This window comes from Montipora foliosa, chromosome 11 (assembly GCF_036669935.1).
Source record: "Montipora foliosa isolate CH-2021 chromosome 11, ASM3666993v2, whole genome shotgun sequence".
Taxonomy (NCBI): domain Eukaryota; kingdom Metazoa; phylum Cnidaria; class Anthozoa; order Scleractinia; family Acroporidae; genus Montipora; species Montipora foliosa.
In genome coordinates, this window is record NC_090879.1 from 20512839 (window position 1) to 20534126 (window position 21288).

The 21288-nt window shown below is 38.7% G+C and overlaps 1 protein-coding gene across 1 annotated transcript; it reads right to left on the reverse strand.

The window, feature by feature from the left end:
• Positions 1-578: 578 nt before the first annotated feature.
• Positions 579-21213, reverse strand: LOC137975971 (myotubularin-related protein 3-like). The gene is made up of 16 exons (XM_068823194.1): positions 21151-21213; positions 20884-21040; positions 20737-20809; positions 14432-14565; positions 13358-13440; positions 11362-11543; positions 9575-9671; positions 9318-9431; positions 8512-8873; positions 7678-7789; positions 6996-7191; positions 6525-6707; positions 4846-5016; positions 3239-4294; positions 2653-2843; positions 579-1743 (listed from the first exon to the last, which is right to left on the reverse strand). Exons 2-16 carry the CDS (start codon positions 20890-20892, stop codon positions 1575-1577), a joined length of 3132 nt encoding a protein of 1043 aa, XP_068679295.1. The 5' UTR covers positions 20893-21040; positions 21151-21213; the 3' UTR covers positions 579-1574.
• Positions 21214-21288: the final 75 nt, after the last annotated feature.

A 21288-nucleotide genomic window follows, 5' to 3' on the forward strand; every position in this document is an offset into this window, starting at 1 on the left:
AGTTTCATGCGGGCAGGTGCGGTGCAGGTTGAAAAGGGTTAAGGTGTTTACTAGCTAAGCCATCAACTGTTTACAGAAATCTCCCTTGCATTTAACGGCTTTGTCTCAATTAAGCAAATTGACCGAGAGACCAACTAAGAATAAAGCCAGGATCCGAGCCAGAATTCGAGCCAGGATCCGAGCTAGGATCCGAGCCAGGATCCGAGCCAGGATCCGAGCCAGGATTCGAGCCAGGATCCGAGCTAGGATCCGAGCCAGGATTCGAGACCTAACCGAGACCTAACCTAACCTAACCTAACCGAGACCTACCCTAACCTCAACTAGACCTACCTAGACTAGAACCAACCTAAATAGACCTAACCTAACCGATTCGAGACCTAACCCAACCGAGAGATTCGAGAATAAATAGCAGAGAAAGCTCATTTTAGCTCGAATCCTGGCTGGAATCCTGGCTCGGATCCTAGCTCGAATCCTGGCTCGAACTTTAGGTATCCTCATTGACCGACGGAAACCTGGAGAGCTACAGCTTGCAAACTTACTTTTTGTAAGATCATGCAGTTACTACTACGCAAGTGACACACCTTTATCGCAACTTTTATTTCTTCTAAAACAAAAAAGGGTCTTTTTGTTTTACAAGCGGTATAAACTGGCCAACAAGTAACGGGACCCACTTACACGAACTCAGCAACTTTCAGATTCTCAGAGGAAAACGCACTTACGGCTGTGATGAGTGGTCTGGTGGGGGAAACACAGCCACCAATTCATCACTTGCTTCGCCCCAAATGGTCACAATACTGGTTAAAAAGACCAATAATTCACTGATACAACTTACAAATACGAAAAACATTAAGTAATGAGGGCAGTACCATTATAGTTTCGGGATTAAGTCAAATCACTCTTTTTCCACAATTTTTATATTAAATACAATTTTTTTACTAAAAAGAAAACGCAAAAAATTGACCTTTCAATGTTTTACGAAGAAACAACTAAATTCATTTATGAAGAAACGCAATCATTGCAAATCAAAACAGATTTACACGAAGGCAAAAATACTAACTAGAGAAAAACTGTAATATTCAAAGATATGAAATATATTCTGTCATGTACACAATTTTGACAAGACACTATTATTTATTAGAAAAAAATTGTAACAAATACTCGTTAACTAAATATTTTTATCCTCGTCAGTGGAGCACACAGTAGCGATCAAATGAAGCCTACTGAAAATTGAGATTCGTTACACTTAGATAATTGAACGACACTGAAGGAAAATGCTAAACAAATATCGAGCAAAGTTTTTTCACGATCTTTGCGGAACGTAATTAAGAAAGAATCCAATTTACAGAAAAAAATAGCCTACCAAGTGTAAAGAAGGCCGTTTCACTGTGGCAACACTGAATGTAGGGAATTTTGAAAACTGACAAAATCGCCACTCCTCTGGAGGAACAAAGGGGTTCCCCCTTCCATGATAAGATTTTGATCTCTAAATATTTTAGAATACTTAATTAAGACTCCAGAGCGCGCAAGTCATATGATCGGGATTGAAAACTGCTTCTAAATCTGTGATAAAGCTGTTAATTCAACGCCGTGCCTGCAGTTTCTATTCTCGCATTCTCACGTTCTTGGAGGGTAACCAACTTCTCGAAGCAGGCGAAGCAAACCCTGACTGGATCATAAAGTTGTTCCTCTGGCAAAGGTAACCTCTTCTCCGAACAGGTTCCGCAGAAAACAAGGCCGCAATTCCTAAACGTAACCAAAGAAATAACAAGTTCAATGCCTCTTGCATGGTCGCAAAAAGAGAAAAAAACACAAAAACAAAAACAACAACAACAACAACAAAGCAAAGACCAACCGAGGGAGAGCTCTTACAAGAGAATGAACCCGTTTTTTGTAACAATCCGTGAGAAGTATGGTGACAAAAACAACGATACGAAAGTACCTGATAGCGCGGTTTAACGCGCTTACAGTAAAATTATAACACAAACTTGAGATAGGTCTGTACATAAAACTATGAATCTAATAAAGATATAACGTACGGTTAAAATGGTCTCAAAAAACGAATGTCTTCTGTTTCTTTGTAAAAATAGTTATAGCTTCCAATTGTTTTAGAGTGAGGCAGAGAACTTGAAAGTTTCGGGGGCGTACAAGGAGGTCCCTTGATCATGGGTAGCTGTTTTACAAGGAAACGAAGAGAACTGGTTTGAAACAATTAAGGAACAAAGCTAGGGAGGTAAGCGATTGTCTGTTAAAAAATGGGAAAACGAAAGCGATGCAAGATCAAACATGAAGCCAACGAGAGTAATATGGTCGTTGCCATGGGTTGCGACAATCAGACGTGGTGCAACGTTGTGGATCGTTTAGTTTATCATGCTCAAGATTACGAGCTCCGTAGAGAACTTGCTTGATACCACAAAAGCATTGTTTTGGCATTGCTAAGGGACAGATATTTACTGCATGAGATCCCCAAAGCGTAATCTTATCTTTACAGTTGCGAAGTTAATTGCCAAGCAAGTCTGCAGCTGATCTTGTGTTGATGTCTGCAAACTTGATTCCGGCTAAAAGGCCAATATTTCTCTTTTGTTCAGTTGATGCAATTATGTTTACAAATTGCCACTCTTGCGAGACCACCGCAAAGCCTTGACCTGACAATACCTGCAGTGATGTTTTCTGTTGGCGATCCAGAATTGTGTGTCACACTTAGCACAGTTGGTTGCAGCATGATCTGGAACCCATAATGTTGGTTTGACCTCATTTTCTTCAACCTGAATCCAGCTTCCCTCATCAGCACTACTAAGAGACGGAGGGGGCTGTTCCCCACTGACACTGGACTCCGGCAATGAGCACTAAGAATAAGAAGGAAATTGAAAAATTTAGTGCATATGACAACTGGGTTACCAGGATGTGTCAAATTCACTCCTCCCTCCAAGGAGGAGGTGGTTCAAAATCCAACCGAATGAGGGAGAAGAAAACAGAAGTTCTCTTGAAGTACAGAAAATATAACTAGAACGTTCTAGTTATAATTTCTGTACATAATATCCTTAGAACTGACGTAGAATAAACTTTTTGGCTTCTAAAAGTTCTATTAATTGTTCCCAGTACAAAAAATATGTAAATAAGCGAAACGGTAAAATGAAAAACAAGCAAGTAGTCTGAAGAACCATCAGGAGCGTGCTCCGTATTTACTCAAGCAACTTACACACAGGCTTGCTGATGCACAAAACAACTCGTCTTTCCTTACCACTTCATCGGCAAGATCACTTGTCTTTACAGTGGCCCCTCTGTCCTCCGATGGTATCCGCCTCCTCTGTGCATCTATAACCTGTCTTTGAAGTAACTCCAAATTGGCTTGATGGTCCATTTCAATTTGTCGTAACCGTTCCTGTACTGGATCAGATATATATGTCAACCCGTCCACATCAAGGTATTTAGTGAACAGTTCTGATGAGCTGGCTCTTAAAGTTGTAGTGCTGGATGATGTTCCTTGCACAGGCCCAGTAAACGTTGAAGCACTACCTGAATTAGTGAATAGTTCTTGAGAGATACTTTCCACGCACTCCGTTTTTTCTTCATCACAAATCATAGCTCTACAAAATGCTGAACCATCTACAGTCACACTTTGTTCATTACTTCCCTCCTCGAATCTTTGTTCTTTATGTGCAGATGAATCTTCTTCTAGGCATTTTGTTTCGTTGGTCTCCTTAATTAGATGTCCAATCGAGATTTTCTCAGAAGATGAATGTCTACTTTCAACAGTTAAGTCTCCTTCACTTGGATCAAGAATAATTGTCGCAGTACTACTTGACATGCTCTCCACTTCACTGATGCTGTCATCACACGATACAATGCTTACCGCATTAGAGTCTGACTGCGCGCTTAGATACAAACTTCTAGATTCAGAAGCGACAGCTTCGACCACGTTACACTGTACACCGTTTTCATAAAAATCAGTTCTGCACTCAGGACAGCTACGCGACTTCAAATTGCTATCAAAACTAATAAATTGTTTGCTTTTTTCGTCGAGTTCATTCCGATTTTTCAAACAAATTTTGCACGCCAGATTGCCATCGGACTTTGACGTAACAACGTGAGAAGATCGAGTGACTTCCTCATGATCGATACCATCGTTTGGGAATATGGGGGACACAGGAGTAATACAAGCACTGCTCACTGAGTCACCGTAATCACTTGTATCTCCGTTCTCTAATAGTAGTGCTTCTGAATAAGGAGTAGGATGTGCTAAATAAACTGCAGACCATAACTGAAGGCACCGAGGCTGACAAGAAGCTTGAAAAACCTTGAAAACAACAATGTCAATGGAAAATTCAACCAATATACACACAAGATGATGATCTAAAATTCTAGAGGATGAAAGGAAAGGGAACTATTCTAAAAGGTAGATTTAGGAAAAAAGACCGTGCCTCATAGTAGTCTTGAGAACGTTATAACAATCTCCCTGAAAACTGACGATTCCCGTCCTTCAGGGTTATGGCAATAATCATTTCATTTCACTCAGCTTGGCCACTTTCAAGTTAAACATGAAACGATACGTCGAACCAACACAAAATCTGACCATAACCTATTACAACTGCAGTCGAAAAGAATATAGAAGGGGAGACGCGTTAATCCACAAAGGCTACAAACCCAGCCAAAAAGATGGTGACAACAACCCATAATACAACCCACCTACCCCGTACCAATGTTGATCGCGCGATCACTTTGGGCATTCATGGAAAATGTCAATATTTTTTTTTCTACAACTTTGAAGAGGGGGGAAGGGGTGAACTGATATGTGGCATCAAGTGTCCTAAAATTTATGACCGAGATTGTAGTTACTTTTAAAGCTACCTGTTCAGACGAAGATGAGTACAGGAAATTTCGATATTCTCTTTTTTTCATCTTGAACAATGACCAGACTGAAAATGTACGTTTCGGGATATGTCCCTTAAGCTGTTCGTTTTCACTGTTGCAGAGAAAGGTTCCAAAAAGACAAGAATATGTGTGTTGGGCCAACTTCACCTAGAAAATGGAGGCAATAAAAATACACTGAATGTTTAGCTCAGACAATTTTACTAGTCAATGGAGGGACGGTTCAGGAAACAATGGGTCAACCAACAATAATATTGAATAAAGGGGGAGGTGCTGCGTCGGTGGGGAAGTAGTATACAAAAATTTGGTTTTATCAACGGAGTTGATAATGTAAATTGGCCACCGTACCGAGATTCTAAAAGCTGACGTTTCGAGTGTTAGCCCTTCGTCAGAGCGAATCGAGGAATTGTGGGTTACGTATAGTTTTTATGGTAGAGTAGGAGCTATGCTATTGGTGGTAACATGGCAACGTGAAGAATAGGAATATATTAGTTAAATGAAAAGCGTTCGTTAATACCGTGAGGATTAAGGGTGCCGATTTGGAAGATGAATTTTTGTTCCAGATTCTTGCGGCTTTCCGTCGCGCCTTGATGTAGGGAAAGGCCGCAGATAGCCATGTATTTTTTGGAGTGGTTAGGCAGATTAAAATGACGAGCGACTGGCTTAGATACATCCTTGTCATTCTTCTCAACATCGCGAAGGTGTTCGCGGAATCGGTCGCCTAGTCGTCTACCTGTCTCGCCAATGTATAATTTATTGCGTAACGTACAGATTATGCAATAAATGACATTTGCGGAGGTACATGTGAAACGATCGGTGATCTTAACAGATCACTTAGGTCCCGATATCTTGCTAGTGTTAAGAATGAAAAGACAAGTTTTACATCGTGAGCGCGCACATTTGAAAGTGCTGGGTTGCTCGTTAGTTTTGAGCGCGCTTCTAAGTAAAAAGTTGCCTACGTTTTTGTCGCATTTGAATGAAATAAGTGGAGGTTGCGAAAAGATTCTACCAGTCTCAGGATCATTTTGGAGTAATTTAAAATTATTAAGAACGATACTTTTGACTACGTGATTATGAGGATGGAAAGTGAGGGTGAATGGAATTCTGTCATTCTTATCTTTTTGTGACATTTGTAGTGCTGACTGTCGATGAAATTGTTGGGCGCGATGATGGCCTGCTTCGACCACAGAGACAGGATAGCCACGTTTTTCGAAGAACTGGCACATCTCTGATTTGCTGGAAAAATCGGAGTCATCACTACATAGACGTCGAAGTCTAAGAAATTGAGAATAAGGAATGGAGTTCTTGACACGCGATGGATGTGACGAAGAATACAACAAATAACTTATCATTAATAAATACCCACTATGCACCTGGGGCAGACAGTAAGTGTTGTCCCACACACAAGCATTTACCGGTATTTGATTGTCAGGGTTTGGGGACAAAGGAAAAATTTTTGTTTATGGAATAGACTACATAACAGCTGTTTTGCACAAGGCAATGACACAGAGTGCTATCGGGGGGCATCTCTAGGGAAAGTTTGGCCCCGAATCAGGATCAACTTCCGGCTTGTCACTTGTAGCAAAACCTGCGATTGCACAATCAAATCCTGAGATGCCAGATTTTTTTAAAGTCTATGCAGAAAATCACTGTCTCACCAGATAGGTTTCATTGAACTCAAAGGAACAGGGAAACTGTCTGGTGAGCTGGTGAACACAATCCAGCCACTGCAGAAACACAGGGCACCTTTGGTTCTCATCAGGATTTTTTCCATGTCCACATCTGTCTGCAAAGCGGTGACCAAACTCCAACCACTCTCGACTCACCAATACTTGGAATCCCTTGAGGAATCAATAATGCAGAAGTGACAAATAATTATGCTATCCTGTGTCATAATTTTGAAAATGGTGTTACTCTTCTTTTGCCTACAGGTGAGGTCTGCCAACATAAAATATGATTAGGTTTGGGGATATGTGCAACTAGTCCTATTTGCTTCAGTATTAAATTAAAATTGACCATCTCCAAAAAGAGGGAACTTGCACAGAACTCACAAAGTTAGAGAGATTGTCAAGAGCAAAGTGGATCTACCTTTGAAATGTGAAGAGTGACCAGTTAGTAAGTGTAAATACCTCAATAGTTCTGTAATAGGGATCAAGCATCAGCTCTGCCAAAGCAACGATCTGAGTTGTTCTGTCCCAGCCATCACTGCAATGAACCACTACAGGTCTCTGCTCCTCATGAATGGCATTCACCACAATGTTACTTGCTTTCAGCAACAATGAAATATGATGAAGCCAATTTGTTTTTTCCAAATTTGACCACCAACTGAAATGAATTGAAACAACCCAGACAAGGGTTTTACCTTCTGTGACACAATAATTTTGAGACATTTGAAACAGCAAGGTGATGATGGAAATGGAAAACAAACAAACAAACAAAACAAGGAGATCTCAAGTCATAAATGTGTAAATTATTCTTTTTTTATGCAAATCACTGAACACCAAATGACATTATTAACACTGAAAAATAAAGATGAAGGAATGCTTTGAAAGAAAATTGATCCAAAGAAGATGTTGTTGCCAAGTTGTTCTTTAGTGGCATTGAAATGAAGCATTCAATTTGGAGTGTTGCAAGTTCATCTCCCCATTTAGAGTGACTGCAGATAATAGAAATGATCTTTAACAGGCAGGTACCGGTAGATCTACAGCTACATGTACCATTTCAGATAATTTCAACCCGTCATCAAGCAGTAGATGTAAGAGTTCAAAGCAGTTTGTGCAGATATTGATTTAAATCAGAGCAAACACTTACTTGGGAGCATCTCTTGGACCAGAGCACAGCATTCTAAGACACTGAAAACTCTTTCTTATGGTATGAATGTTTGCCACGTTCATGAACAACACCTCACACCCTGGATAATACTCTATGGAGCCAAAACAAACCATGATTACATACACAATAATAGCCTGATCCAGTCATGATTTAAGACACAAATATATTTCAACAAGTCTTCTTTCAGTTAACACAAACATGGTTGAAGTCTCATTTTCAAGGTTAGGGTTGACTCATTTCATCAACTTTTCTAGGAAGGTTAAGATTACAAAGCTAAGGTATCAAAAATTGGTGCAATCATATTAATACTATTGATCTCAGACGTCCTTTCAAATGACTTTTTTTTACTCCGCTTCACGCACCGTTGACGTCTGAGATCAATAGTAACACAGGGATGGTGCATGAATTTTTCATTTCGGGTCCTGGGACCCACATGTCTTGCCAAATTGGGGTCCCTTGCATTTTTGGTGGGTTCCAATATTTGCAGCGCCCTCCTACAAAAAAAGGTTACAAAAAAACCTAAGTGGCGAATAAAATATTTTGACCTCCATGTTAACTTGTCTCTTAATTAAGATCTTTAAAAGACTTGTTGTGGTGTATTATATGCCCTCTGTTGCACTTTTTTTTTCAACCTCCCATAAGCGGACACTTCCCGTAAGCGGACACTCACCCTTGGTCCAGACGGTGTCCGCTTACGGGAGGTTCGACTGTATTGAAATTTCGATGTTTACATTTAAAGTGCTATCTAAGGCTCACAGACCTTCAAAAGTGCCTAAGGCCTTAACCAAGTTCACCAATAAAATGGGAAGTTACCTTCACATTCACAGCCTCCTCCTTTTGCTCTGTTCATCACAGCAGCTGAATAAGCCCTAGCATCCACTATCAAAACTTTGCGTTGTTCTACAATACCACTCTCAGACACAGAGTCAGTCTTATTGTCACCATAGGTTTCAGAATGAGCTATATCACCACTGGGCATGGCATCTGTATGACTATTTCTGTTTGACTTATGGTCCATCTCTCTCAGAAATCGGTTCTTAAAAGCAGAAACTGAATCGACTGCACAGGCTGTTCCTATAGCATGAAGAAGTGCTTCATCTTCAGGACTTCGCCATCCAAGCAAGCCTACCTCGGGCTGACTACAACGAGCTATCACTGCCCCATTAGTCATGTGCCTATGACACAAAAACTCTATTAACAAAGTCCCACATTATTATTTTAATCCTAACAGGTGGCGTATACCACTGTCTATGTTGTCAGAAATTTGCCTCTCACCGCCAGCTACTCTGCCTTGATTTCACTCAAACACTTGTAAAAGACAAGAGTGACCACTGCATATACTGATTAGCACAGGCATATACTTCAAAAGTTTTTGAAACCCCTGTCCTAAACCCCTGATTTTGTATAGGTTCCTTGAATATGTAACAAAAATGTTTAAACAGCAACACTGTGCTTATAATGATCAAGACCCTAATTCTTCCTGATTTGTACATTTAATCAGGGATAAGGACTTTCATATTAGAGAATGAATAATATCATCTTACAAGTATAACTTGGTCAATTAAAAAATTCAACTGCATCCCCAAAGAAGCTCAAACTTAAAATTTCACAAGTTATACCTCCACACTACTGATGGAAATCGTCCAGAGGTTCTGAACTTAACCACTGCCTTCACATTATCATCTGAGATCTTGGCTGGAACAATGTGAAGTTTAGGATACGTGGAACATAACCTTGGGAGACAAAAATGAGACTTCTAATTTAAATTACTGTAAATTAGTATAATTTATGCATGGAAATGTTTCATTTCACTACTTTCAAAACTAAACAGGAAGTTGGTGCTTTATAGAGCTCTTTAAAAGGTCATTATACATACTCAAAATTGGTGTTGATATCTGTGATCCGCCAAGCATTTTGGAGATTATCAAAACCCATACGCCTGACCTCAGACATAAAGGAATACTGTCCTCCGCCTGAAAAACCAAAACCATTGGGAAAAACTTAAAATCCTGCCATCCACAGAGATGTATTTAGGTTTTCAAATTTGGGGGTCCTCTGGGCCCCTTTTTGAAAAATTTGGGGTTCCATTGCAAAATTTTGGGGGTCCAGCTAATTAATATTCAAGAATTAATATTCGATCTATTGCCTCTTAATCTCTGCCGCAGTACTCTTTCAGATTTCTAAATTGCACAAGAATAAAGTCTTATCCCTCCCCACGAATATGTACTTAAAATGATCAATTTCTTTGAAACTGTTATGCTGTTCATTCATCAATCAAAATGTATGGGCTGTCAAAGCTCCATCAATCACATCTGAAAACGTCTCGAGGAATCAGTATGCTGTACGAACTGTTGGCTCCAGTCGATAAATGATCTAGATCTCCAGAGCAAAAAAAAAAACAGAACTGAATCTCAATTTTCCGTAAAAGAGCATCATTTATTTTAGCAACACTTGAGGTGTAATTTAGGAACAAAAGAGTAAACAAATATAAGCGATCGATACATTTCACTGTCGGCCCATGCGGCCGTGACTTTGTCATGGCCAATGTTAATAATCAAGCGATTGAATACATTCAAGTTTCATGTTCAGCACGTTAATTTTAACACTAACTCCGAAAAAGTTGCATAATTTGCAAAACAGACAATTTACGTGCAAAACAAGAACCGAGACGATGACATGTGCGCGCCCGGAATTAATATCAACAGGGTCGCAAAGAACAAAAATTTAACATACTTCGTCATTAGATTCTCTGTCATTTCGCTCACGATAAGCAAGCTAATGCTTGAAATTCGCTTGGAAAGCATGCAACAAACTGAACTTCGACTGAAATGTTTTATTATCATGCACAGGCAGCAGATCGAAAGTGTCACCGATTGTCTCGCCCAAAAAACAGCTCAGATCATGTCACACAACACGTGGGAATTCAAAACTTAACTCCTCACTCCTCAAGCTGGACATAATGGTTGACAAAACGAAATCATTCGACTACAAAAATCCGAAAATAATGGCTTACCTTGAAATGTAAGGAACTCTAACATTTCTCCGTTGTGAGAAATGGGAATGTTCAATTTCCTTGTGAAATACGCAGTCGCATGTTTTTCCTGGCGTTCGTAATTTGCATAAATATTTGATTTTTTTTCTGCGTCCAATTGGACCCTTTGTTCCACATTCTATGCGTCCAAAAGGAAAACGAGCTAGTGCGTCCCAGGACGCAATGACAAACCCTGGATACATCACTGCATGATCCACTTATAAACAACTCTCTCTCTCTCATCATGGAGGCAATATGGCCAAGTAACTGGGGTAATCCAGGAATCCTGGGTTTTAATATTATTACACTTTACCTTCTTGATTTGGGTACCCCTTAATTTTCAACAGTGCATACTGACAGCCAACAAGTTGAAGTAGTGTTGCATCAAACATAAAGACAGAGACCACTTCAATTAATTTGGGATTTGGAAAGTTGAAGGATTACAAGAGATCCTCCTGTCCTTGTCAAAGACACCCATACTGAGCTCAACAATGGTCTCCTTTAATGCAGGGTTATTTCAAACAACATGAATTCATTTGTACTCAGGCCCCGTATTTTCCTTTTTGGCAAAAATGCACCCACGTCTCACATTTCCTAACACACCTGATACAATCAATGAATATTTTACCTACCCCTTTGACAAAAATCTAGAGATTCTGCATCTTCCCCAGAATTTTGAAAACACTGCTTATCATCCATGCACCATGCATAAAAAGGAAAGGCAAAAAGATCTTCCAGGCGAGACACTGGGGAGATGCACTGGTTTAGCTTCTCAAACCAATTCAGAGATTGTTCATTGGTGTCAAACAAAATTCTGAAAAAAGTGACACAAACAAAGATTGAAATGGTCAAACCATGTGCATGGTGTGTTGAATTGTGTTGTATCATTGTTCATAGAGGAATAGGAACTTTAGGAACTTTATTTTCACACGATAATGTTTGAAGCTGAATAGCTTCAGGGTCATGCACAAATGAAATCAAATTAACACATAATATCAAATCATATTGGTTTTTTAGGAGAGGGGAACACTGGAGTACCCAGAAAAAAACCTTTCAGAGCAGAGTACAGAATAAACAAACTCAACCCATACAATGTCAGTTCTGGGAATCAAACCCGGGCCACATTGGTATGAGGTGAGTGCTGCTCCCCAGAGTTTTTAGCAGTTCATGAAAAGGTTTGCTTTTTGGACTTCATTATAACTCATTAGCATTAATTAACTCATGCCACCAACAGGAGCTGTGACTGCAAATATTGCAAACTCCTGGATATTTCAAGCAGCCAAGCTCCACTTGGGAATGTATTTGTTACTTGTGAAAAACTAGCAATGCCAATACCTTTTTTTGTATTTCATGGCTTTTTCAATACCGTAGATAGTTACATCATTTTCATTCACATAAATCAGTGGTTCAGATGGCAAAGGCGAATGGAGAGATGGTGCAGGCATGTGTTGAGTAGGGATGATGGGCATTTTCTGAGAAAAGCGCTGGAGTTTGAAGTGAAGGGCAAGAGGAAGCAAGGACGTGGAAGATGCAAGTGGAGAAGGAAAGCAAGAGTGTTGGATTGGAGAAAAAGGATGCAATAAATCGAGCGTGATTGAGAGTGGGATTTAGAGAGATTGCTGCCAAAGTGGGGTAAATCCAGCCACCACTGTCTACAGGGATAAACCAGGATCAAAATTGGATTGATGATGATGATGAATGATGATGATAAATAAGTTGGAACAAATGTACACATACTCACATCCACACACACTCAACACACACATACACACATGCAACAAAAGAATATAACAAGATAATTAAATGCAGCTGCAATACAGTGTCAATGCAAGATCGATAACTATGCGTATTTAGAGTACTTGCCCCATTTGATATTACGGGCAGATAAATTATTGTTTGATTTGGCAATCATTGCCTCAAGTTGATGAATCATTCTAATTTGTGCAGAAAAAACTCTAACGGAGGGGACAGACGGCCTTATTGCATCTGGAACAATAAATTATATGTATTGTTTTGCTACTAAGAGAATGTGATTCAGAAATAAGTCATTCTCACATTTTGGGATGGCCAGCAATATATGGCAACAATACATGAAACTTGATTTTCCAATCCAGAACCACAAAAAAAATGTTGAATGAAAGTTTTACCACTTGTGTATATTTAATATGCTTTCACATTTCAGTGTTATTATGTTGAACTTCTTCATGTACACTAGACATTTCAACCAATCTAGTGTTTCAAGTGCATTAAATTGTGTGTTAAACTATTTCAAAGTACTTGCCTCTACACATGTACATGAAGTTTGGCATGACAATGTTTTAACTCTTAGTCCACAGCTGAGCTAAAGTGAGGCCCAGTGGCTACAGTGAGGAGGCAGTGCAGCCCAGTGGTTAGGACGCTTGCCTTGAGATCCGGAGTTCCTGCGTTCAAGACTCGTTCTGAACACTCATTGAATTTGTTCCTGGTAGTCCCAGGTTCAACATCTCAGATGCACTTGTAAATTCTTAACAGTTTGTTGTTGTGTTCTGTCATTTCATTGATTGTGTTTCGTTGGCCTTGTATTGTATTGTAAACTGCAGTACTGTGAATGTTTTGCTCACTGATCATTTCACTAAAATGAGTACATACTTAAAGGATCTTGCATCTTTACAGTTGACTTCCATCAGAGAGGGATCTTTCATCCCTATGAACTCTATCAAACGCAGAGGAACCTGAAAAACACAGAAGTATCATTACAGGAAAGTCTGATTAGCTCTAACCATCAAAGTAAAATTGCATGCATGTGTAAGAATGAAGGAACACTACAGGTTTTACTTCAGCAAGCAATTCCTGATCAAAAATGGCCTTTACCCTTCCAAAATGTGAATTAGCTTTTGTGTGCATGGAAGTCAAAAATTATATTTTCTCATCTAATTTTTTACCCTGGATGCCAGAGGTTTTTTCTCCCTTAGAGCAATGGAATAGCAAGTCGCTCTGAGAGAGAAAAAGCTCTGGCAGCAAGGGTACTAAATTTTTAAAATAAACTCCTACAATATTAATCCATGCTCAAGTTATGCTCAGTGGGTACACTGCATCGCACTGATGCTGTAGTTATTATTTGAAGAGATTCTATCACAAATTTTGAGCATAGGCAGCATCTTCTCCAACTCCAAGTGTTGGCTAACCAAGGGAATGAACTCCCTCCACCCTAAAATGGAGTGCTCTTTCCACTGTGACATCCCACCAATGGTCTGCTTTGTTTTATTTTTTCCCTTTCAGAACATAAAGCTGATAATGACAGACCTTGAAAGAGCAGCTACGTGGCTAATTAGAGACAACATGAGACCTTTCACGCGAAAATGTACACTAACAGTTTTGTGTTACGTAGGTAAAAATCAACGGGTAGCCAACAGATTTTCTAACATCTTCAAATTATGCCTTTCTCAACACGTCCAACGGGTGCACAAAAAATCCCAATGGTTTGCAATTTTCTCCCAACGGCTTGTGAAGAATTTCACAACGCTTTTTTCCAACACTTTCAAATGGTAGCAAAGTCACTGTATCAACGGTTCAAGTTGATAGCCAATGCTTTCAACACTCTCGACACTTTGGCATTTGGTGTACGTTTTCACATGAAAGGTCACACATTAGGCATTATAAGTGAACATGTGACAGAAAGGACTTAGCGACATCTATGGCAATGAAGCAGTGAAGACTACTTACATTCACAAATGAGTCCTTAAAGCGAATGAAAAGACGAAAATTGGAAAGGGCAAGGATAGCATCAGATGTTTGGCCAAGATATTCAATGCTCTCCCCATTCAGTACAGGAAATGGTACTTGGATTGAGTCATCATCTACAGTAAAGAAAATTTGTTTCTTTTTTTAAGCAAAACATTTTATGTTATGGTACTGTGAAACAACAATATTATTACAAGTTAACATAATAAATAAATAATAATTTATATAGCACTTATTTACATGTACATGTGCATTCTAAAGCGCTTTACAATTCCTTTATAAAAACTAATTAAAATACCATTAAAAAATTTATAACTATAATAATCTAAGTAAAATAAATGTATAAAAAATTAACAATGCAAATAAATAACTGAATAAATGAATGCTTTAAATCAATCTAAAAAGTTTAAATCGAGGAGATTGAAGAGATAAAATTATCAGTTCTTGTTTACAATGAATGAAAAATGTTACATCATTGATCGCTTCCAGAGTTAAACAACATACTTTTTAAAAGTATGTTGTTTAACTCAGTTTTTAGCCACGAAACTTTGTCTTTCGTTTTTTAATTTTGTTGTAATATTTAACTGAATATTTACATTTCATCTGTCAGGTCAGAAAGCCTTCTTTGTCGGATTATTGACCCTAGACTGGACTCTTCTCTAGAACAATGTTGATCAATCCCTTCACTGAAGAACCATTAATTTCTTTCAATAATGACGCAAAAAATGGACAACAAGCTTTGTTTCAAATAATTCTTGACTACCACGAATTAGTCAAATTTCAAATTGTTTTTTACCAGAAAACTGTGGAGAGTTGAGTACAAATAAATAAAATTATAAATAGCCAGAAAATTGCAAACACAGACTACTCAAGGTGTTCAGTAGTTGTAATTTGCTTATTCAAAGTACTGCAATTCAACTTATCAGTATAGTTAACAATACATTAATAGAAATTGCACACTTTCTATCTCCAACAACAATGTAGATGTCAATGTGTTTTGCAATAATTATGGAAATTAAGTACTGCTGTAATTTTTGAATGGCCATAACTATAACAGGAATATGCAACGTATAATAATTAAGTTGAATAAAATCAGTGCCATGTAAAAAATCGCCTAAGCGTTTTACGACTTTTCAGTGTGGAACATGTACTGTAAGAGGGAATCAAACTCTCTCGCACATGAAAGTTGTTTCACTTGTAGAATTTTTATTTTGCAAGATACAGCCATGAATTATAAGTCAAATTGATTGTTTAATTGTGTACTTTGCAGATTGATATTGACAATTGACAACAGGGGCCGATAAGAACACATACGCCGGTTTAGTTTTGAGCTCGTTTCACTCAATATGGAACACGATGGTTTGAAAATAAATATTAAAGAACACTCAAAGCAAGTGTACATGTACACAACACAATGCTCAGGGAAATGGGAAAAATGTGTTTTCATTCAGCTCTGAACACAAGATCATTAATACATGCAGTCGCACGTGTCATGCAAGTTTGTCTAATGACATCACACATCAAAACACACGCTTTCATAGGTCCCTACTAAAATCTCCAGGGAACCTTACATCACACTACGTAGCCTTACGTTATACTTTTCACATGACAATCGAGAATTTTTCTTCCTGCTGCACTACTTCATGCAGCATTAAGCTGGCTGCCTTGCAAGACTCGTGTCTTCGCTAAGCTTGCTTGTTGGCAATGAGTTTCTTAACCATTTAAATAACATTAACATCAATAAAGTGATTTGACTCCAATAAGGTGCTATTAGGGTTTCGGTTAATTTGTTTGTACGTTAAAAATGTGCTATTCAAGGTTATTTCATTGGTGCAGCTGCTCACATGCTGCAAATAGAGATTAATACATGTAGTTTCCACGTAGTTGATGACATTAAATATTATACTTTTCTTTAAAGAGCTCCACATTCAGTACCGTACTTAATCTTCCGATGCAGAGGTGTGTAGGTTGCACATGAGGAATCAAGTCAGCTCAAGTTTTATTTAACTCATACAAAATAATGTTATTTACAGAAAATAAATATCAAGATGATTACAAGATCTAAAAACAACACAATCACAGATAACTAAACTACAACACTTGTGCAAAAGTTTGGGACACCTAAATAAAATAGTTCAGGGAGTTAATGGAGTAGGTGACCCAGAGTCTGGGTTGCTCAGATTGTATCAAATAATGACAAACAGGTAAGACTTACCAAGAGGTTAAGTCTATCAATAGAGTTAACGACTTCCAAAATCCTGAATTCAAGATTTTGGACTTCCAAAATCTTGAGTTCAAGATTTTGGCAGTCCAAAATCTTGAATTCCAAAATTTTGAATTCAGGATTTTGGCAGTCCAAAATCTTGAATTCAGGATTTTGGCCATCCAAAATCTTGAATTCTGGATTTTGGAAGTCCAAAATCTTGAATTCAGGATTTTGGCAGTCCAAAATGGTGAATTCAGGATTTTGGAAACTTAACTTTAACTCTACGACATAACTCTATGAAAATAACTCTAAGAATAGCTGTCCCCGCTTACCAACTAACTACACAATGTGATTAATCCACATTGATACCGAGAAGACGATCATCCATCCTGGATAAGAACAGCTTGAATGATATATTTTCCAAGCATTCTGGGCTACTGAACACTACTTCAGCTTCTTCAAGCTCCTTCATTCTATCGGACTTGTCAAACAACTTTCTCCAACTTCAATGCTTTCGGGCTTCACCTCTGACAGGACTGAATCCGGTCTGAAATTAATGCGCTGAACGAAGAAACAACGACTACAAAAGGTTTGAAGGAAAGATATTTGATCTCCCCCATTCATGCCACAAGTACAGCAACCTTGGTAGATCAGAGTTTTTTTAAATCTATGCCCGGTTAGCAAGGGCGTGATTGTGCCTTGGGCATTCAAAAAATGAAACAGGGCACTAAAGTGCTGATCGCTTAGCTTTTGAATTTTTTTGTCATCTTTATCCTTGACAACAACAGAAATGAAACCTTGTAACTCTGCACAAGTCAAGTTTTCTTTCAAGGGCACCATGTTATTGTGCGGACACACTCAACATCAGTGGGATTACTGTAAATCAATGTGCAGAACACAGAGGGCTCAAGTCAGAGTCAGCAAACATATCATGGAGCAGACGGTTTGAAGAAGGCCGTCCAAGGTTCTGGATGGTGATTGGATCAAAGTGAGTTTCGACCCATGACAGTACACGTCAGCCCAACAAAGGCAAAAGATGAGACCTCTGCTAGAAGGGAAGTCTTCACTTTGAAGTAGTAAAATGGTCTTCAAAGGATAATAATAATAATAATAATAATTATCCTTTTAGACGAGGGCATTGGGGTATATTAGAACCGTAAAACAAAAGAAAAAATCATCCAAAACCGCAAAAAAATTCGGCCAAAACCATCAAAAACCAATACAATGGTGACAAGTGGGGCATACAGAGCAAACTACACTTAGTCTATCACTTATTTCATCAAAGTATTTGTGAATGTCATGGACTTGTCTAAAGCCCTGGTGTCTTTTAGTATCTGCTTAAATCATAGGCTTTATTTCTGCCGCTCTTTTGTTCTTGAACTCAGTTGTGAGCTCATTTTCCGAAAAGGAGCTGGTAACGGAGCCTAGTTAACTAGTAGGAGAATTTGCACACAAGTGCCCTCTAAAATTGCAATTTTGCAAATGTAAAAAGCTAAAAAAAAGCTATAGCTCTGGAAACTTCAATCGAAAATTGAGAACTAAAGACCTGACAGTTTGGAGATTCGACTGGAATGTTTAATCTTGGTCTAAAACATGCAATTGTACTGAGGAAGCTAAGCGGTACAATTTGTTCCTTGTGGTAATAAATAGATACTTATTTAGAACAGCAGTCAATTATTGAACCTCACTGCCCTTTCATATCGTGACCTTGCACCAAAGAAGAAATTCGTCAATGTCCCTAATTTATCTTGCTGGCCCTGGGAATTTTTGTCATCTGCACTAACTTCAACTTCTTTGTCACTAATTTCATCAAATTCTTGCTGGCCTTAGTCGGAGTAACTAGCTTCCTCACTCACTTCATGCTTGTTGAGATCTTCATGGGGTCCTTCATCTTCATCAACTCCGAAGTTCTGATTAACGTTATCACAAACTTCGAGATGGCGTTGATAAAGATACTCTGGCAATGTTCCGTGCTTAGCCATTGAAGTTTCGTGCCGCCCTGTCCTTTGTCTTACTGCAGCACCATACATGTATACTGAGACCCAGTTGCATAAGCGGTCACAGTCATTTGCAGGAAGGTTGACAATGGATAGAGGCATCACCAACAGTACGTTATGAGGAGACACCATTGTGTCAGGCTTTGGGTACCAGGAACTTCGAACAGCTTGTAACAAGTTTGACGTTCTCCTTCATTGTTGCACCAAATGACCTGGCATATTCGAGCTTAGACATGTTCACTTTCTTGGAATAAACAGTGGTGTGGGAATTTTCAATGCCTAATGTCTTACAGCTTAAAAGATCAGGCACTTGGTAGTCACACTCTCCAAGAATGTCTGCTAGTCTTCCTAGTCCTCATTCCATTAACTGGACAGAGTTTACTGTTTTCCAGAGACATGACCTTGGGGACCATTTAGGGCGCACGTATTTGATATGCATGCTCTTTAAGTACAGTTTTGTAATGGCGAACCAAACCGATCACTTCTTCTGCTGTCTTCTTTTCATATGAAGCGCCCTTGTTATGGACAGAGAAAGCTTGGTAGATTGCGCCAATTGCCCTAAGGAATTCCTCTCAATAACTTTGGCATTTTGCGGCTATCCGAGATCACCTGCCACTCAAATCGAAGAGAAGCCGGAACCCAAACAGGACAAAATAGGAAAACCCAAAAACCGCTAGTATTTTCTAAGAAAACCAGATGCTAAAAAACGAAAAATCCGCAAACTGCAATGAACACCAAAACCAAAAAGCCAAAGTCTTTTTCCACAAAAACCAAAAAACCGATCTAAAAAATAGCCAGAACTGCAAAACCGAAAATCCCAATGTCCCCCTCATTATAGATTGGTTTCACCCACTACATTAACTATGTCGTAGGTGAAAGTTGTAAGAAGGCTCATTAATAAAGGCTGTTCCTTTGACTTGATTTTTGGTTTTTCACAACATAACTAACAAGAGGTTTTAAAACAATAGAAAAGAAACTTATTTGTTCCACGTAAATCGTGACACCAGTTGTAACTTATTCAAGCAGTCCAAAATAGTACTTTTCAGAAGTAACAATATTATTGTTGCTGTTGAGCTTTGGTAATATTTTTTCCAAAAACAATTTAACAAATTAACAAAATATGTATTTGATGATTGACTATTTGAAGAATGATGAACAATTATTTTTGAGTCCATACTGCCAGGAACATGTCATTGTTAATCAAAATGGATAAATTGTGGAAAAGCCAAAAAATTAGCTTCAAGGTGAAACTGAGATTATTACGATCTATTTTGATTTGTTTTACTTTACGGATGCGAATCCTGGACATACAGGGAAGAGATTTTAAAGAAGATCAATGCACTTGAATTTAAGTGCTATAGGAGATTACTTGGCATCTCATGGAGGGACAGACGTACAAACGAGTCAGCAAAAAAACAGGTGGAAGGCTTAGCTGGAGTATAGAAATGCCTAATCCAAATTGTGCAGGAAAAGAAAATGAAATCCTTCGGGCATGTCACGAAACATGCGAGTGAGCTCAGGTTGGCTGACACCATCATGCATGGACAAGTCCCTGGAAACAGAGGGTGAGGTAGGCCACAGAGAAGTTGGGTAAAGGACATCTGTGAGTGGACACGCAGTAAGCCATCGCAAGCAATTACACTTGCTGAGATGAGAGAATTAAGAATAATCCAGAATCAGAGTGCGTCTACGGATCCTGCGAGATCTTTGGCGTAAAAGAAGAAGAACTGCCGGGACAAATAGTTTCACAAAAGGTTGAATTGCAAGATGTAGTATACTTTCTGAAGGAGACCTGTGAAATGACATTTTCACCTTTTCGACAGGCAAAAGCAGCAATAATTAAACTTCAAACAATAATAAAGGATTATCAACGAATGATCGAATCAGTAAACTTTAAGTAGCAGAAGACAAACAAATATCAACACCACTTCTGTGCTGTTAACGTTGCGAGTCTGGGCGGAAATGGGATCCGATGGATCTCAAGAAATAGCCAGTGTAAATTAAATATGCGACTTGGAAAAAAATACTTTTTCGTAACCCTCCCAAAGCTACCTTACACAGCATGAGTCAAGTATTAAACAAACCTGATGCTAGCGTCTTCTTCGGAAAAAGCTCACTGGCTTGTACAAATACCATACTGGAAGGTTGCTCGAGATCCTGAAAATCGAAACATTTCTTTGTAACAGTGATTCTCATTGCTAGTGTTACTCCAAGTATTTTTTCCGCCTTACCGTGGCCATTAGATGAAGACTGCTGACAAACGCTTCTAGAATTCCGAAATGTGATTTCCTCTGGATGCAGAAAATCAGCTCGAAAAAATCTGGGTTCACGGAGCTTCAAACGGACCTCACAGTGAAAATTCAGCTGGCGGAATACGTGCAGCATTCACTGAAATAAAGAAGCATAACGTTGCCCGAAAAAAATATTTTACGAAAAGCGGTAATTCTGATATGACTAATGCATGAATACATTGAAAATACTACAACTTCTAGCAATACCTCTTCCAAATTTTAGATGGAAGGTGTGGACGTCAACAGAAACAAGAAATGAAAATAAATGATGTCATGTTCTACAATGTTTACATCCCATAATAATGCGCTACACCCCTGAGATGACCAAATATGGCTAAATGCTGC